Here is an 18,177-nt window from a genome sequence, read left to right as displayed (position 1 = left end):
TGTAGTAGTAAAAAAAAAAAAAAAACTGTGATGTACTTATTTTGTTCAGTTTTCCTTTAATTTAACACTGAAAATCATGGGTTCTCTATTTTTTGTGATAATTTGAGTGCAGACTCCAAACTTCATAAGCCTAACACTGCTATATATTCAACATAGGCATTGTAACGCAAACTGGCCTAAGTTGAAGGGGAAGGTTAAAGGGACATTAGTTTGAGATTGTAATGTAAAATGTTTGTGTAGTAAAAAAAAAAAAAAAAATGCAATATACTTTTACTTATTTTGTCCCCTTTTCCTGTAATTCAACTCTGAAAATTGTTGGTTTTCATAATTCCACAGAACTCCTGTAAAGTAATGGGTGCCACCTTGTAAATATTAGCTTTTGCCCTTATTTGTCTTCAGGACACTTAGGAACGGATAGAACACCAGCAATACAGTGTGCGCAAAAAAGGCTTTATAGAAACCTTGTTAGCTACTCTAACAATCCTATATTTCACACAGCCTTGTTTGCCCATTTCTCTTGTAAGGTGTATCCAGTCCACGGGTTCATCCTTTACTTGTGGGATATTCTCCTTCCTAACAGGAAGTGGCAAAGAGCACACAGCAGAGCTGTCCATATAGCTCCCCCTCTAGCTCCACCCCCCAGTCATTCTCTTTGCCAGCTCGAAGCAATAGGGTCCCTCTCGGAAGGGTAAAGTGAATGTGGTGTTAGATTTGTAGTTTTTTATTCTACAAGCAAAAGTTTATTTTAAATGGTACCGGTTTGTAATATTTACTCTAGCAGAAAAGAGATGAAGATTTCTGCAGGGAGGAAGATGATTTTAGCATGTTGTAACTAAAATCCACTGCTGTTCCCACAAAGGACTGAGGAGTACAAGAAAACTTCAGTTGGGGGGAACGGTATGCTTTATTCAGAGACTAAGAGTGGAATTGCAAGCTTACATAACAGGGCTAATTTATGCTGGTTGACACTATTTTATGGCAAACGGTTTTTACTGATAAATATCGTTTTTTGAGACACTTTGAAGGTTCCTTTGGGTTTCTTTCAGGGGTTGTTACCCACATGGCTGTTATTATAACACTTAGGAGTGTTTCTTTAGGCCTCACAGCACCGGAGTAAGGTGGGAGGGGCCTAATTTTGCGCCTCAGATGCGCAGTTAGATTGACTAGATCTTAAGGCTGTTTCACATGGAGGGTCCTGCTGCAGTTTGAGGGCCTATAAGAAGCTTTTTTCCCCCCACAAATCTGGTTCCTAAGGGCAGGTAGGGCCACAGCAGAGCTGTGGCAAGGTGCTGAAGTTGTTTTAACCGGTTGTTAGCTTGCTATTGATCCGGTTTGGGCATTAAGGGGTTAATCGTTTTTCTTGCTAGTTGTGCAATCTTATCAATGCTTTAGGTACATACTGTGAAAATTTCAAAATTTTCACTGTTTTGGAAAATTGTGTGCCTTTTTTTTATCTCTTAAAGGCACAGTAACGTTTTTTTGCAAAGTGTGTTTTTACTTGATTAAAGTGATATCTGAGCCTGTTTGTCTTACTACTAGTCTGTTAAACATGTCTGACACTAAGGAAAATCCTTGTTCAATGTGTTTAGAAGCCATGGTGGAACCCCCTCTCAGAATGTGTCCCACTTGTACTGCTATGTCTATACACTTTAAAGAACATATTGCTGCGCTTAAAAATGTGGCCAAAGATGATTCTCAGACAGAAGGTAATGAGGCTAGCCCGTTAACCTCTCCCCAAGTGTCACAACCAGTTACGCCCGCTCAAGCGACGCCTAGTACATCTAGCGCGTCTAACTCTTTTACCTTACAAGACTTGGCAGCAGTTATGGATAATACCCTCTCAGTGTTTCTTTCTAAACTGCCCGTGTTACCTGCAAAGCGTGATAGCTCTGTTTTAAGAACAGATTATGAGCATTCTGACGCTTTAGTAGCAGTGTCCAATATACACTCACAACGCTCTGAAATGGGGGCGAGGGATGTGCTGTCTGAGGGAGAAATTTCCGAGTCGGGAAAGGTTGCTCCTCAGGCAGACTCGGATACGTTGGCTTTTAAATTTAAACTAGAACACCTCCGCTTATTGCTCAGGGAGGTATTAGTTACTCTGGATGACTGCGACCCTTTGGTGGTTCCAGAGAAATTGTGTAAAATGGAAAAGTACCTAGAAGTTCCTGTTTACACTGATGTGTTCCCGGTCCTTAAGAGGATTGCGGATATAGTAACTAGGGAGTGGGATAGACCAGGTATTCCGTTTGTTCCCCCTCCTGTTTTTAAGAAAATGTTCCCCATATCTGACCCCATGCGGGACTCGTGGCAGACGGTCCCTAAGGTGGAGGGGGCTGTTTCTTCACTTGCTAAACGCACAACCATACCAATTGAGGACAGTTGTGCTTTTAAAGACCCTATGGATAAAAAATTAGAAGGTTTACTTAAGAATTTTTGTTCATCAAGGTTTTCTTCTCCAACCTATAGCATGCATTGTTCCTGTAACTACTGCAGCTGCTTTCTGGTTCGAGGCGCTGGAAGATGCGCTCCAGACGGAGACCTCATATGAGGACATTATGGACAGAATTAAGGCTCTTAAGCTGGCTAATTCTTTTATCACAGATGCCGCTTTCCAACTAGCTAAGTTAGCGGCAAAAAATTCAGGTTTCGCCATTTTAGCGCGCAGTCCTGGTCGGCCGATGTGTCGTCAAAATCCAAACTATTGAACATCCCTTTCAAAGGAAAGACCCTCTTTGGGCCTGAATTGAAAGAGATTATTTCAGAAATCACGGGGGAAAAGGCCATGCTCTCCCCCAGGACAAGTCCTTCAAGACGAAGAACAAACAAAATAATTTTCGTTCCTTTCGGAATTTAAGGAGCGGTCTCGCTTCATCCTCCTCTGCTGCAAAGCAAGAGGGTAATACTTCACAACCCAGGGCAGCCTGGAAAACTTACCAGGGCTGGAACAAGGGTAAACCGGCCAAGAAGCCTGCAGCTGCCTCCAAGACAGCATGATGGGGTAGCCCCAGATCCGGGACCGGATCTAGTAGGGGGCAGACTCTCTTCGCTCAGGCCTGGGCAAAAGATGTACACGATCCCTGAGCATTAGAGATTGTATCCCAGGGATATCTTCTAGAATTCAAGGACTCCCCTCCAAGGGGAAGGTTCCACATTTCTCGTCTGTCTACAGACCAGACAAAGAAAGAGGCGTTCTTACGCTGTGTAGAAGACCTACATACAATGGGAGTGATCCACCCAGTTCCAATTGTGGAACAAGGGCTGGGTTTTTACTCAAACCTGTTTGTGGTTCCCAAAAAAGAAGGAACTTTCAGACCAATCCTGGATCTCAAAATTCTAAACAAATTCCTCAGAGTCCCATCATTCAAGATAGAGACCATTCGGACAATCTTACCAATGATCCCGGAGGGTCAATATATGACTACCATGGATCTAAAGGATGCGTATATGCACATTCCTATCCACAAAGATCATCGCCAGTTTCTCAGGTTCGCCTTTCTGGACAAGCATTATCAGTTTGTGGCTCTTCCTTTCGGGTTGGCCACATCTCCCAGAATTTTCACAAAGGTGCTAGGGTCCCTCCTGGCGGTTCTAAGACCGCCGGGCATAGCAGTGACGCCTTACCTAGATGACATCCTAATTCAGGCGTCGACTTTTCCAAAGAGCCAAGTCTCACACGGAAATTGTATTAGCCTTTCTTAGGTCTCACGGGTGGAAGGTGAACATCAAAAAGTGTTTTCTCTCTCCCCCCCTCACAAGAGTTCCATTCCTAGGAACCCTAATAGACTAGGTAGAAATGAAAATATTTCTGACGGAGGTCAGAAAGTTAACTCTTAATTACTTGCCGAGCTCTTCATTCCATTCCTCGGCCGTCTGTCTCCATGCACTGAGCTACAATTGGACTAATGGTAGCGGCAATGGACATATAGTCCCTTTTGCACGGATACACCTCAGACCACTGCAACTATGCATGCTCAAACAGTGGAATGGGGATTATGCAGATTTGTCTCCTCAAATACAATTGGACCAGGGGACCAGAGATTCTCTTCTCTGGTGGTTGTCTCAGGATCACCTGTCTCAGGGAATGTGTTTCCGCAGACCAGAGTGGATCATCGTAACGACCAACGCCAGTCTGTTGGGCTGGGGTGCAGTCTGGGACTCCCTGAAAGCTCAGGGCTTATGGTCTTGGGAATAAGCTCTTTTCCCGATAAACATTCTGGAACTGAGGGTGATATTCAACGCTCTTCAGGCATGGCCTCAGCTAGCTGCGGCCAAATTCATCAGATTTCAGTCGGACAACATCACGACTGTAGCTTACATCAACCATCAAGGGGGAACAAGGAGTTCCCTAGCAATGATGGAAGTAACCAAAATAATCAGGTGGGCGGAGGATCACTCTTGCCACCTCTTAGCAATTCACATCCCAGGAGTAGACAACTGGGAGGCGGATTTTCTAAGTCGTCAGACTTTTCACCCGGGGGAGTGGAAACTCCACCCGAAGGTATTTGCCCAGCTGACTCAGCTATGGGGCACTCCAGAATTGGATCTGATGGCGTCCCGTCAGAATGCCAAACTTCCTCTTTATGGGTCCAGGTCCCGGGATTCCCAGGCGGTATTGATAGATGCTCTAGCAGCGCCTTGGTCCTTCAATCTGGCCTATGTGTTTCCACCGTTTCTTCTCCTTCCTCGTCTGGTTGCCAGAATCAAGCAGGAGAGGGCGTCGGTGATTCTAATAGCGCCTGCGTGGCCACGCAGGACCTGGTATGCAGACCTAGTGGACATGTTATCCGTTCCACCATGGACTCTGCCAATGAGGCAGAACCTTCTACTTCAAGGTCCTTCAAACATCCAAATCTAATTTCTCTGCATCTGACTGCTTGGAGATTGAACGCCTAATTCTATCTAAGTGTGGTTTCTCTGAGTCGGTTATCGATACCCTGATTCAGGCTAGAAAGCCTGTCACCAGGAAAATCTACCATAAGATTTGGCGAAAATATCTTTGTTGGTGCGAATCCAAGGGCTACTCATGGAGTAAGATTAGGATTCCCAGGATATTGTCTTTTCTCCAAGATGGATTGGAGACAGGATTGTCAGCTAGTTCCTTAAAAGGACAGATATCTGCTTTGTCTATTCTTTTACACAAACGTCTGGCGGAGGTACCAGATGTTCAAGCGTTTACTCAGGCTTTAGTCAGAATCAAGCCTGTTTATAGACCTGTGGCTCCGCCATGGAGTCTGAATTCAGTTCTTTCAGTTCTGCAAGGGGCTCCGTTTGAACCTTTACATTCCATAGATATTAAGCTTTTATCTTGGAAAGTTTTGTTTTTGGTAGCTATCTCTTCTGTGCGAAGTTTCAGAGTTATCTGCTTTACAGTGTGACTCACCTTACTTGGTGTTCCATGCAGATAAGGTAGTTTTCTCTTGTTAAGTGTGTTCAGTCCACGGGTCATCCATTACTTATGGGATATATTCTCCTTCCCAACAGGAAGTTGCAAGAGGATCACCCAAGCAGAGCTTCTATATAGCTCCTCCCCTCACATGTCATATCCAGTCATTCTCTTGCAACCCTCAACAAAGGAGGTCGCGAGAGGAGTTGGAGTTTTTTACTTAATTATTCTTCAATCAAAAGTTTGTTATTTTAAATGGCACCGGAGTGTGCTGTTTTTCTATCTCAGGCAGTATTTGGAAGAAGAATCTGCCTGCGTTTTCTATGATCTTAGCAGACGTAACTAAGATCCACTGGCTGTTCTCGACATTCTGAGGAGTGGGGTAACTTCAGAAAATGGGAATAGCATGCGGGGTCCCCCGCAAATGAGGTATGTGCAGTACAATATTTTCTGGGAAAGAAAACACTGCTGTTACCCATATGATGTAAGTACAGCCTTAAATGCAGTAGTAGCGACTGGTATCAGGCTGATAAATGTATGCGCAGTTGAGTTATTTTCTAGGGACTAGAATTTGACTGAGAAAATACTGTTAATACTGAAATAATGCTTAAGCCTTATCTGCAGTAGAAGCGACTGGTAGCAGGCTTAGTGATAACTTTGCATGACATTGAAAAAGTTTCTTTTTAAAACGTTTACTGGCATGTTATTCGTTTTGTGAGGTACTTTGGGGATAAATCCTTTTTGGGCATGATTTTTTTCAACATGGCTAACGTATTTTTCTGCATAGAAACCGTTATATCAGGTCTCCCACTGTTGTAAGATGAGTGGGAGGGGCCTTTTTTTAGCGCCTTGTTGCACAGTTAAAATTCTAGCACATTCTTCCTGCTTCTTCCTCCTTGATCCAGGACGTCTCTAGAGAGCTCAGAGGTTTTCAAAATTCGTTTTTGAGGGAGGTAATCAGTCACAGCAGACCTGTGACAGTGTGTTTGACTGTGATAAAAGCGTTAAATCTTAATTTGATATCCGTTTTTGGGTATTGAGGGGTTAATCATCCTTTTGCTAATGGGTGCAATCCTCTGCTAATTAATACATTTACCGTTAAGAATTGTTGACTAACTGAATTAGTTCATTGTTATTCAACTGTGTTTTTGATAACCGCTGCAGCGTTTTTTTATATTGCTTGTAAACTTATTGAAAGCTTAATTGCTAGTCTGTTTAAACATGTCTGATACAGAGGAATCTGCTTGTTCATTATGTTTAAAAGCCGATGTGGAGCCCAATAGAAATATGTGTACCAACTGTATTGATATTACTTTAAATAAAAGTCAATCTTTACCGATAAAGAAATTATCACCAGACAACGAGGGGGAAGTTATGCCGTCTAACTCTCCTCACGTGTCAGTACCTTCGTCTCCCGCTCGAGAGGTGCGTGAGATTGTGGCGCCAAGTACATCAAGGCCCTTACAAATCACTTTACATGATATGGCTAATGTTATGAAAGAAGTATTATCCAATCTGCCCGAGTTAAGAGGCAAGCGCGATAGCTCTGGGTTAAGGACAGAGCGCGCCGATGACACGAGAGCCATGTCTGATACTGCGTCACAATTTGCAGAACATGAGGACGGAGAGCTTCATTCTGTGGGTGACGGTTCTGATTCGGGGAGACCGGATTCAGAAATTTCAAATTTTAAATTTAAGCTTGAGAACCCCGCGTGTTGCTAGGGGAGGTGTTAGCGGCTCTGAATGATTGCGACACGGTGGCAATCCCAGAGAAATTATGTAGGCTGGATAAATACTATGCGGTACCGGTGTGTACTGAAGTTTTTCCTATACCAAAAAGGCTTACAGGGATTATTAGCAAGGAGTGGGATAGACCTGGTGTGCCCTTTTCCCCTCCTCCGATATTTAGAAAAATGTTCCCTATAAACGCCGCCACACGAGACTTATGGCAGACGGTCCCTAAGGTGGAGGGAGCAGTTTCTACTTTAGCCAAGCGTACCACTATCCCGGTGGAGGATAATTGTGCTTTCTCAGATCCAAAGGATAAAAAATTAGAGGGTTACCTTAAAGTGAATGTAAAGTCAGCTTGTTCTCTAAAGTTCTGCGTAACAGTGAATGTTAAATAACATGAGTTTAATTCATCAAATTTTTTTAAAAATTGTAATTACCGTGATTTTTATTGATTATAGCCTTGCACCCGTCATTGTAATCCTCCGCCCGGCATTTTCACTAACTCTCTGTGATTGTATGCACGATCCTTACAACCAATTACTGGATTAACCACGGGGGGACCAAACCCCTTTCTGTGTCGTCACGCGTCCGTATTGCGCTTGCGTTAGACTGCTCTTCCTACGTTTTACTCAGAAGCTCGTTCACATTTCACATTTCGCGCATGCGCAATTGGATAATTATCGGACTTCATTCATTCAAGAAATCTTATAGCGCTAGGTAAGTTTATTTTAAAAGGGCTACGTATTCGACAATCACATATGAATAAATGGGGGATGAGGATAATATGCTTTGCTTCGCTACCCAACGATAGTATTCAGTGAATGTATTGATTCACTGAATACTATGTTGACTGACAGCGGAATCGGGGTTTGACGCATGCGCAGTGATTAGCAGAGACGGGAGCGCGCATTGCCACTACGTAAACAGCGGGTGGGACCGCTGTATACGTAATGTTGAACAGAATAAGGAAGTTTAGAGTGGGAGGAGCAGGTATAGTCAAAGACCGATATTTAGAAATGTATATAAAAATATTATTACACATTTTATGAGAAAATGAAAGTGGCGTTTTTTTTATTATACTTATAAACTATTGAATTATACTTTCCTAACATACAAAATTTACATTCACTTTAAGAAAATGTTTGTTCAACAAGGTTTTATATTACAGCCTCTTGCATGCATTGCGCCTGTCACTGCTGCAGCGGCATTCTGGTTTGAGTCTCTGGAAGAGGCGATTCGCACAGCACCATTGGATGAGACTTTGAGCAAGCTTAGAACGCTTAAGCTAGCTAATGCGTTTGTTTCGGATGCCGTAGTGCATTTAACCAAACTTACGGCTAAGAATTCCGGATTCGCCATACAGGCGCGCAGAGCGCTATGGCTTAAATCCTGGTCAGCAGATGTAACGTCTAAGTCTAAACTACTGAATATTCCTTTCAAAGGGCAGACCTTATTCGGGTCCGGCTTGAAGGAAATTATTGCTGACATTACTGGAGGTAAGGGCCACACCCTTCCTCAGGACAGGGCCAAATCAAAGGCCAAACGGTCTAATTTTCGTGCCTTTTGTAATTTCAAGGCAGGAGCAGCATCAACTTCCTCTGCTCCAAAACAGGAAGGAACTACTGCTCGTTACAGACAAGGTTGGAAAGGCAACCAGTCATGGAACAAGGGCAAGCAGGCCAGAAAGCCTACTTCCGCCCCTAAGACAGCATGAAGACAGGGCCCCCTTTCCGGAGACGGGTCTAGTGGGGGGCAGACTTTCTCTCTTCGCCCAGGCTTGGTCAAGAGATGTACAGGATCCCTGGGCGTTGGAGATCATATCTCAGGGATACCTTCTGAATTTCAAAACTTCTCCTCCACAAGGGAGGTTTCATCTGTCAAGGTTATCAACAAACCTAGTAAAGAAAGAGGCATTTCTACAATGTGTACAAGACCTCTTAGTGATGGGAGTGATCCACCCAGTTCCGCGAACGGAACAAGGTCAAGGGTTTTACTCAAATCTGTTTGTGGTTCCCAAAAAAGAGGGAACCTTCAGACCAATCTTAGACTTAAAAATCTTAAACAAATTCCTAAGGGTTCCATCGTTCAAGATGGAAACCATTCGGACCATCCTACCCACGATCCAAGAGGGTCAGTATATGACCACAGTGGACTTAAAGGATGCCTACCTTCACATACCGATTCACAAAGATCATTATCGGTACCTAAGGTTTGCCTTTCTAGACAGGCATTACCAGTTTGTAGCTCTTCCCTTCGGGTTAGCTACGGCTCCGAGAATTTTTACAAAGGTTCTGGGTTTGCTTCTGGCGGTACTAAGACCGCGAGGCATAGCGGTGGCTCCGTACCTAGACGACATTCTGATACAAGCGTCAAGTTTTCAAAATGCAAAGTCTCATACAGAGATAGTTCTAGCATTTCTGAGGTCGCATGGGTGGAAAGTGAACATGGAAAAGAGTTCTCTGTTTCCACTCACAAGGATCCCTTTCCTAGGGACTCTTATAGATTCTGTAGAGATGAAGATTTACCTGACTGAGTCCAGGTTATCAAAAATTCTAAATGCTTGCCGTGTCCTTCATTCCATTCCAAGCCCATCAGTAGCTCAGTGCATGGAAGTAATCGGCTTAATGGTCGCGGCAATGGACATAGTGCCATTTGCGCGCCTGCATCTCAGACCGCTGCAATTATGCATGCTAAGTCAGTGGAATGGGGATTACTCAGATCTGTCCCCTTTACTGTATCTGGACCAGGAGACCAGGGATTCTCTTCTCTGGTGGTTGTCTCGGGTTCATCTGTCCAAAGGAATGACCTTTCACAGACCAGATTGGACGATTGTAACAACAGATGCCAGCCTACTAGGCTGGGGCGCAGTCTGGAACTCCCTAAAGGCTCAGGGATCGTGGACTCAGGAGGAGAAACTCCTTCCAATAAACATTCTGGAATTAAGAGCAATATTCAATGCTCTCCTAGCTTGGCCTCAGTTGGCAACACTGAGGTTCATCAGGTTTCAGTCGGACAACATCACGACTGTAGCTTACATCAATCATCAAGGAGGAACCAGGAGTTCCCTAGCGATGTTGGAAGTCTCAAAGATAATTCGCTGGGCAGTCTCACTCTTGCCACCTGTCGGCGATCTACATCCCAGGCGTGGTGAACTGGGAGGCGGACTTTCTAAGTCGCCAGACTTTTCATCCGGGGGAGTGGGAACTTCATCCGGAGATATTTGCTCAACTGATTCTTCATTGGGGCAAACCGGAACTGGATCTCATGGCATCTCGCCAGAACGCCAAGCTTCCGTGCTACGGATCCAGGTCCAGGGACCCGGGAGCGGTGCTGATAGATGCACTAGCAGCCCCTTGGGTTTTCAACATGGCTTATGTGTTTCCACCTTTTCTGTTACTGCCTCGACTGATTGCCAAGATCAAACAGGAGAGAGCATCAGTGATTCTGATAGCGCCTGCGTGGCCACGCAGGACCTGGTATGCAGACCTAGTGGACATGTCGTCCTGTCCACCATGGTCTCTGCCTCTGAGGCAGGACCTTCTAATTCAGGGTCCTTTCAACCATCCAAACCTAATTTCTCTGAGGCTGACTGCATGGAGATTGAACGCTTGATTCTATCGAAGCGTGGTTTCTCGGAGTCGGTTATTGATACATTAATACAGGCTCGGAAACCTGTGACCAGAAAAATTTACCATAAGATATGGCGTAAATATTTATATTGGTGTGAATCCAAGAGTTACTCATGGAGTAAGGTTAGGATTCCTAGAATATTGTATTTTCTACAAGAGGGTTTAGAAAAGGGTTTATCCGCTAGTTCGCTAAAGGGACTGATTTCTGCTCTTGTCTATTCTTTTACACAAGCGTCTGGCAGAGAATCCAGACGTCCAGGCTTTTTGTCAGGCTTTGGCTAGGATTAAGCCTGTGTTTAAAGCTGTTGCTCCTCCGTGGAGCTTGAACTTGGTTCTTAAAGTTCTTCAGGGTGTTCCGTTTGAACCCCTTCATTCCATTGATATTAAGCTTTTATCTTGGAAAGTTCTGTTTTTGATGGCTATTTCCTCGGCTCGAAGAGTCTGAGTTATCTGCCTTACATTGTGATTCTCCTTATCTGATCTTTCATTCAGACAAGATAGTCCTGCGTACTAAACCTGGGTTTTTACCTAAGGTTGTTTCTAACAGGAATATCAATCAAGAGATTGTTGTTCCATCATTATGTCCTAAACCTTCTTCAAAGAAGGAACGTCTCTTGCATAATCTAGACGTGGTCCGTGCCCTGAAGTTCTACTTACAGGCAACTAAAGATTTTCGGCAAACTTCTTCTCTGTTTGTCGTTTACTCTGGACAGAGGAGAGGTCAAAAGGCTTCGGCTACCTCTCTCTCTTTTTGGCTTCGTAGCATAATACGTCTAGCCTATGAGACTGCTGGACAGCAGCCTCCTGAAAGAATTACAGCTCATTCCACTAGAGCTGTGGCTTCCACCTGGGCCTTTAAGAATGAGGCCTCTGTTGAACAGATTTGCAAGGCTGCAACTTGGTCTTCACTTCATACTTTTTACAAATTTGACACTTTTGCTTCTTCTGAGGCTGTTTTTGGGAGAAAGGTTCTACAGGCAGTGGTTCCTTCTGTTTAATGTTCCTGCCTTGTCCCTCCCATCATCCGTGTACTTTAGCTTTGGTATTGGTATCCCATAAGTAATGGATGACCCGTGGACTGAACACACTTAAAAAGAGAAAACATAATTTATGCTTACCTGATAAATTTATTTCTCTTGTAGTGTGTTCAGTCCACGGCCCGCCCTGTCTTTTTTGAGGCAGGTTCTAAATTTTAAATTATAACTCCAGTCACCACTGCACCCTATAGTTTCTCCTTTCTCGTCTTGTTTCGGTCGAATGACTGGATATGACATGTGAGGGGAGGAGCTATATAGCAGCTCTGCTTGGGTGATCCTCTTGCAACTTCCTGTTGGGAAGGAGAATATATCCCATAAGTAATGGATGACCCGTGGACTGAACACACTACAAGAGAAATAAATTTATCAGGTAAGCATAAATTATGTTTTGCGTACCAAACCTGGTTTTCTTCCTAAGGTTGTGTCTAATAAGAATATTAACCAGGAAATTGTTGTTCCTTCTGTGTCCTAATCCTTTTTCGAAGAAGGAACGTCTGTTACACAATCTTGATGTGGTTTGTGCTTTAAAGTTCTATTTACAAGCAACTAAGGATTTCAGACAAACAACTTCATTGTTTGTTATCTATTCTGGTAAGAGGAGAGGTCAGAAGGCGACTGCTACCTCTTTCCTTTTGGCTGAAAAGCATCATCCGTCTGGCCTACGAGACTGCTGGCCAGCAGCCTCCTGAAACAATTACTGCTCATTCTACCAGAGCAGTGGCTTCCACATGGCCTTTTAAAAATGAGGCTTCTGTTGAACATATTTGTAAGGCAGCGACTTGGTCTTCGCTGCATACTTTTTCCAAATTTTACAAATTCGATACTTTTGCTTCTTCGGAGGCTATTTTTGGGAGAGAGGTTTTACAAGCAGTGGTGCCTTCCGTTTAAGGTACCTGTCTTGTTCCCTCCCTTCATCCGTGTTCTAAAGCTTTGGTATTGGTATCCCACAAGTAAAGGATGAACCCGTGGACTGGATACACCTTACAAGAGAAAACAGAATTTATGCTTACCTGATAAATTGCTTTCTATTGTGGTGTATCCAGTCCACGGCCCGCCCTGTCATTTTAAGACAGGTGGTTTTTATTTTTAAACTACAGTCACCACTGCACCCTATGGTTTCTCCTTTTTCTTCCTAACCTTCGGTTGAATGAATGGGGGGTGGAGCTAGAGGGGGAGCTATATGGACAGCTCTGCTGTGTGCTCTCTTTGCCACTTCCTGTTAGGAAGGAGAATATCCCACAAGTAAAGGATGAACCCGTGGATTGGTTACACCACAAGAGAAAGTAATTTATCAGGTAAGCATAAATTCTGTTTTTTATAGGAAACCGGTTTTGGTGTGTCAGTGTCCATATTTTATAGGGGCTTTTACACCTTTTCAATATTTAAAGGGACAGTTGCACAATTCTCATGGCTAAAACTGCTACGTATATTTTCCTAATTGGCTAGAGGACACTCCTCTATATATGGAAATATGTGGGTGAGTTTGTCTATTGAAGAACATTTGCAGCAAGCAGGGTATTTATTTGGAAAATTACTTGGCTTGTATGTTATCTTTAGATAGACTTAAATTGCAAGCTGTTTAGTGTTAATTTTTAAATGGTTTTAAACAGCTAATGTAATTTGTTTTCAAAATCTGCATAACTTTTTTTTTTTTTTTTTTTTACTTTGCTTTGATTACACTATCGTTTATGTCCCTTTAAATTAACTCTTGGGCAAAATTTTCACATTGCAATGCTGAAACGTTTTATAGGGGTTCCTTTGATTTTGTTTTTATAAATTAGGTAAATCCCCACTACCTAGTAGGTCCTTTGTTAGTATTTTGCTGATGGATAATTATTTCATCTGCATTGCTAGAATACTAATCATCACTAATATTGTATTTAAATGTTAACCTATGGTTTATTTTTTATTTTTTTTCTTAATCTACTAATGAATTATAGCCAATTTTAGCCTCCCTGAGGCTGGAGATTTCTTGAATGAAGTGATCTACATTGAGATGCAGAAAGAAGAAGCTGAGGTTCTAGTGAGACAGTACAACGAAGAAGGAAAAAGAGCCGGTCCTCCTCCAGAAAAGAGATTTAGAGGACGTGGCGGTGGTGGGCCTTCAGGAGGGGGAAGAGGTAGAGGAGATGCTGGAAGGGAAGAATCAAATCGCTTTGAAAACAGAGATGCTCCTGGTGGAAACAGAGGTGGTTTTCAGGGCAGAGGAGGGCCCTCTGGAGGTGGCCATAGAGGTGGTGGTGGTGGTAAGTAAATTGTTTTCAAAACCAGAGTTTAGAAACTGTTTAAAGGGACAGTAAACATTCAGAATGTTTTATATATTTCTGCACACAGTGTAACACAAGTGTAAAGTTGGACTCCGCTCCAGGATCTACTGAGCGGGTCTTTGATATCCAAAGCGTTTTGCTGCCTAGTCACAGCACGCCCGGTTGCGCTATTGGATTAAATGTAGCTCGCTCAGGCTACTAGACCAGAGCAGAAGCTAGCTACATTTCTTCCTAAAGTGCAACTGTGCGTGTTGTGACTAGCCAGCAAGCCCGCGTAGCGTATTGGATATCCAACACCCGCTCAGTAGATCCTGGAGCGGACTTTACACTTCAAAATCTAGAAATACTTTTTATTTTTATTTTTGTTGCCTCCCAAAATGTTATAATTCTGCACTGTGTGCAGAATTATATAACATTCTGAATGTCTACTGTCCCTTTAAGAGCAATAGGTGTTTAGGAGGCAGCTGTAATCGAGTATTGCAAATAGAAGGAATGATAGCTCTGCTTAAAGTGAAGGTAAAGTTACCTTGATGCTGATCCACATTCCAATTCTTTGTTAAAAAAAAATAGGAGTTTCATTCATTATTTTTTTACATTTTTATTCTAAATCCAGTAATCTTAGTTTTCATTCCCTATTTACCGCTATGCAAAAAACAACCCTTTTTTTTTTTTTTTTAAATCTCTTGGTCACGTTTTTGATCAGCCAGATGAAAATCTGTCCGTTAGGCGGCCGTGACCGAACGTCATCCGCCTACTTGCTGAAATGCGCATGCGCTTAAGGCCAATTCTTCATCTGACTAAATGCGTGGGTCCGTTTTGCGCATGCGTACTATTTCTATTTTATGGCCGCATCTAGTGAATAGTTTTAACTGGCAGAGGTATTGGACCATCTTACTGCCAAAACCCAGCTTGGCTAACGCGCTTGTCCTTTTTGCACTATTGCCAGTAATAAAAAAAACAGAGAGGGATGAAATCGCCAATTCCGACATGCGCAGTTGAGCGGAGGATCGTGAACTCGCATTGTAAACACGTATAGAGTGGGTGGGACTGCTCTATTCGTCACTCATTAGAAAATCCGGAAATAGCGGTTGGGAGGAGTAAAGATATCAATGGTATTGGTTTATATATAGGTTTTATTTCCCTAATATAGAATAATTATTTTTAAAAAAGTTAGCGATTAGCTTATTATATTGTAGATTTATTGCTTTGTGTCTTCAACATGTTAAAAATTATCTTCACTTTAAGCAGGCCAAGTCAGGTGTTTGTGCTCAGCTTTCTTGTTTGTTTTTCAGGCTTTGGCAGAGGAGGTCCCAACCCCCCAAGTCGATGGTCTGGAGGTTCTCATGACAATGGAGCTGATAGCCGTGGAGGCTATGGACGTAACAGCCAGGATCAAAGCTTTGGTCCAGCAGTTACCCAGGGTGGTGGCTACGGGTCCTCATCAAACCCACCTCAAAGCTCTCCAAGTGGTTATAATCAAGGGCAGGTGTGTAATAATAATTGCAAGTTTCAGACTTCTCTCATCATTTTAATCTATTTCCAATTTAAGTAATTTTATTTTTGTCCCAACAGCAAAGCTATGGACAAGGCGGATACAGTCACAGCTCTGGAGGAGGCTACACCCAGGGATCAGATAGGGGTTATGGGCAAAGCTCTGACAGAGGCACTGAGAGGGGTTACAGTCAGGGCTCTGATAGGGGCTACAGCCAAGGCTCTGATAGGTCCTATGGCCAGGGATCTGATAGGGGCTACAGCCAGGGATCTGATAGGGCCTATGGTCAGGTTTCTGATAGGGGCTACGGACAGGGCTCTGATAGGGGCTCTGATAGAGGTAACAGCCAGGGCTCTGATAGGGGCTACGGCCAGGCCACTGATAGGGGCTACGGCCAGGCCACTGATAGGAGCTACGGCCAGGCCACTGATAGGAGCTATGGTCAGGCCACTGATAAGGGCTACAGCCAGGGCTCAGGAGGAGGATATGGTCAGAGTTCTGGGAGCAATTACAACCAGAGTCAAGCAGGAGGCTACAGCCAGAGTTCTGCTCCTGGAGGAAGCAGCTATAGTCAGAGTCCAGCAGGAGGATACAGTCAAAGCTCTGGAGGAGGCTATGGTCAGAACTATGATAATAATCAAAGCTATGGAGGGCAAAATTACAGCCAAGCATACTCACAGCCACCACCTGCACAAAGTTCCTCGTCTGGCTATGGCCAGAGTAGCTATGGCCAACAGTATCAACAACAGGTAAGGAGTAGAGAATATTTATTAACTTAAATTAATTTACTGAATAACATGGTGATGATGATGAAGTATTACTCCCAGGTGAATGATCAAAACTTTTATCTTCAACCAAAGTTAACATTCAAACCTCCCATATCTTCTCAGAGAGCTTGCGGTGGTTAATGTTTAAGTGAATTTGTTTCATACAGGACACCACTGACTTTCTGAAAAAGTATGTTTTGTTTTTTAATATGGGTGCATGGTGCAGTCATAGTATATATGCATATGTTACTTAACAGTAAAAATTTTTGCTAATAGAAGCATATTGCAAAAAATGTTTCTATTAAACAATCAAATGCACTTTAAAATTTGAATCATTTTATTCCTTTTATGTAGGGCTGGGCGATATGGGGGGATTTAATCACGGTTTTCTTATAAATTACTATAACACCTTAATTTTGCACATGTGGACTGGTGTTACTGTAGCAAGAGAGTGGCCTATCGGAATTAAGCACTGACACAACACCGGCTTTTTCATTACAGGTAGTGCTCTGGGATGGATCATACTTCCTGTTCTGTCTCTACAGTTCCTGTGAGCCCCACGTCTTCACATCTGAAGGAAAATATTAACTTGTTCTAATGTTTAAAATGCACTACGGTCCCTGGGAGACAGTTTAGAAAATACTATTTCAAATTAAAACAGTGCATAATAAAGCGGTACTTTATTAGCGTTTTAGCCTCTCAGCTGCCTCCCAGGGACCTCAGTGCATTTTAAACATTAGAACAAGTTAATATTTTCCCTCAGATGTGAAGACGTGGGGCTCACAGGAACTGTAGTGACAGAACAGGAAGTATCGTGATCCCACAGCACTGCCTCTAATGAAAAAGCCGCTGTTGTGTCGATGCTAAATTCCGATGGTCCACTCTCATGATACAGTAGCACCAGTCCACCAATCACCTGCTAGACACACCTCCTTCCCAGTCTATGTCCCGCCCCTCTTCCCTGGGACCATCCCAGGAACTCTGATTGCTCAGAGGGAGAGACACGTCACGTGTGCGCTCAGGATCTTCTCTTCAGTCGCCGCTAAACCTGTTCACATGGAGCGAGTGATGTCACTCCTGGGTTTAATGTCATACAGATTTCATATTAAAATTAGTGATTATTCAGTTATAGAATTTAATTCTAGCTCTGTTTTATTTGCTGTCCTGCATGACTGTCGGAACACGCATAAGTAGCTGCTAAAATTAATATTAAGTACATGATAAAGTTCTTTATTCTCGGTTGCTTTATAATCAAAATGCATGTAAATTGTAATAGTGCGAGACACACAGTTAATCTGACAATTGAGTTTTGATTTTATTTTGCTGTTTGCTTTCCAGTATGGCCAGTACCAGAGCCAAGCAGTGTCACAGAATGCTAGTAACAGCCCAGGTCAGACTCCAGGTCAGACTCCAGGGCAGTGGAGCCAATGGAATTATGGGAGTGGAGGCTATGACCAGTCTGGCCGATATGGTGGCTCACAGTGAGGATCTGGTGATCATTGAAGGAACAACTTCCAGACATCCCTTGAACCTTGCATCAATAAACAATATTTGTTCCAGTGAGGACTTGGTTAGCCTACCCTTGTTTCTCACTTTTAAACACCTGGATTCAGCAGTGTTGCGTTTTAATTTCCTCTGTTTCTTTCACAACACTGATTTTGCCTATATAGGGCATCCTCATGCAAGAGGGACAACAAACTTGTTGGGACAGTATAGAAAAGAAATTACTTGCTGAGTTTTCCAAGCCCATGACTAATACATTTTGAAAGTACATTAAATCTATAAATGGATACAAAAAAAGTTTGTGGTCCCTCCAAAAATTGTACCCTGACTAATTTTTGTTATAACATGTAGGTTTTTTTTTTTTT

At 43.1% G+C, this 18,177-nt stretch overlaps 1 protein-coding gene across 1 annotated transcript in view; it reads left to right on the top strand.

The window, feature by feature from the left end:
* HNRNPUL1 (heterogeneous nuclear ribonucleoprotein U like 1) overlaps positions 1-17,917 on the top strand; it is a 32,681-nt gene extending 14,764 nt beyond the window's left edge. The window contains exons 12-15 of the mRNA XM_053721641.1: positions 13,724-14,029; positions 15,343-15,536; positions 15,623-16,291; positions 17,648-17,917. Coding sequence (XP_053577616.1) covers positions 13,724-14,029; positions 15,343-15,536; positions 15,623-16,291; positions 17,648-17,794 — 1,316 coding nt within the window. The 3' untranslated portion in view covers positions 17,795-17,917. The remainder of the gene's footprint in view (positions 1-13,723; positions 14,030-15,342; positions 15,537-15,622; positions 16,292-17,647) is intronic.
* The last annotated feature ends 260 nt before the right edge of the window (positions 17,918-18,177 follow it).

This window comes from Bombina bombina, chromosome 7, assembly GCF_027579735.1.
Source record: "Bombina bombina isolate aBomBom1 chromosome 7, aBomBom1.pri, whole genome shotgun sequence".
In the NCBI taxonomy this organism is placed as follows: domain Eukaryota; kingdom Metazoa; phylum Chordata; class Amphibia; order Anura; family Bombinatoridae; genus Bombina; species Bombina bombina.
The sequence above is the reverse complement of the archived record's forward strand: the minus strand, read 5'-3'. Positions and strand labels throughout refer to the sequence as shown.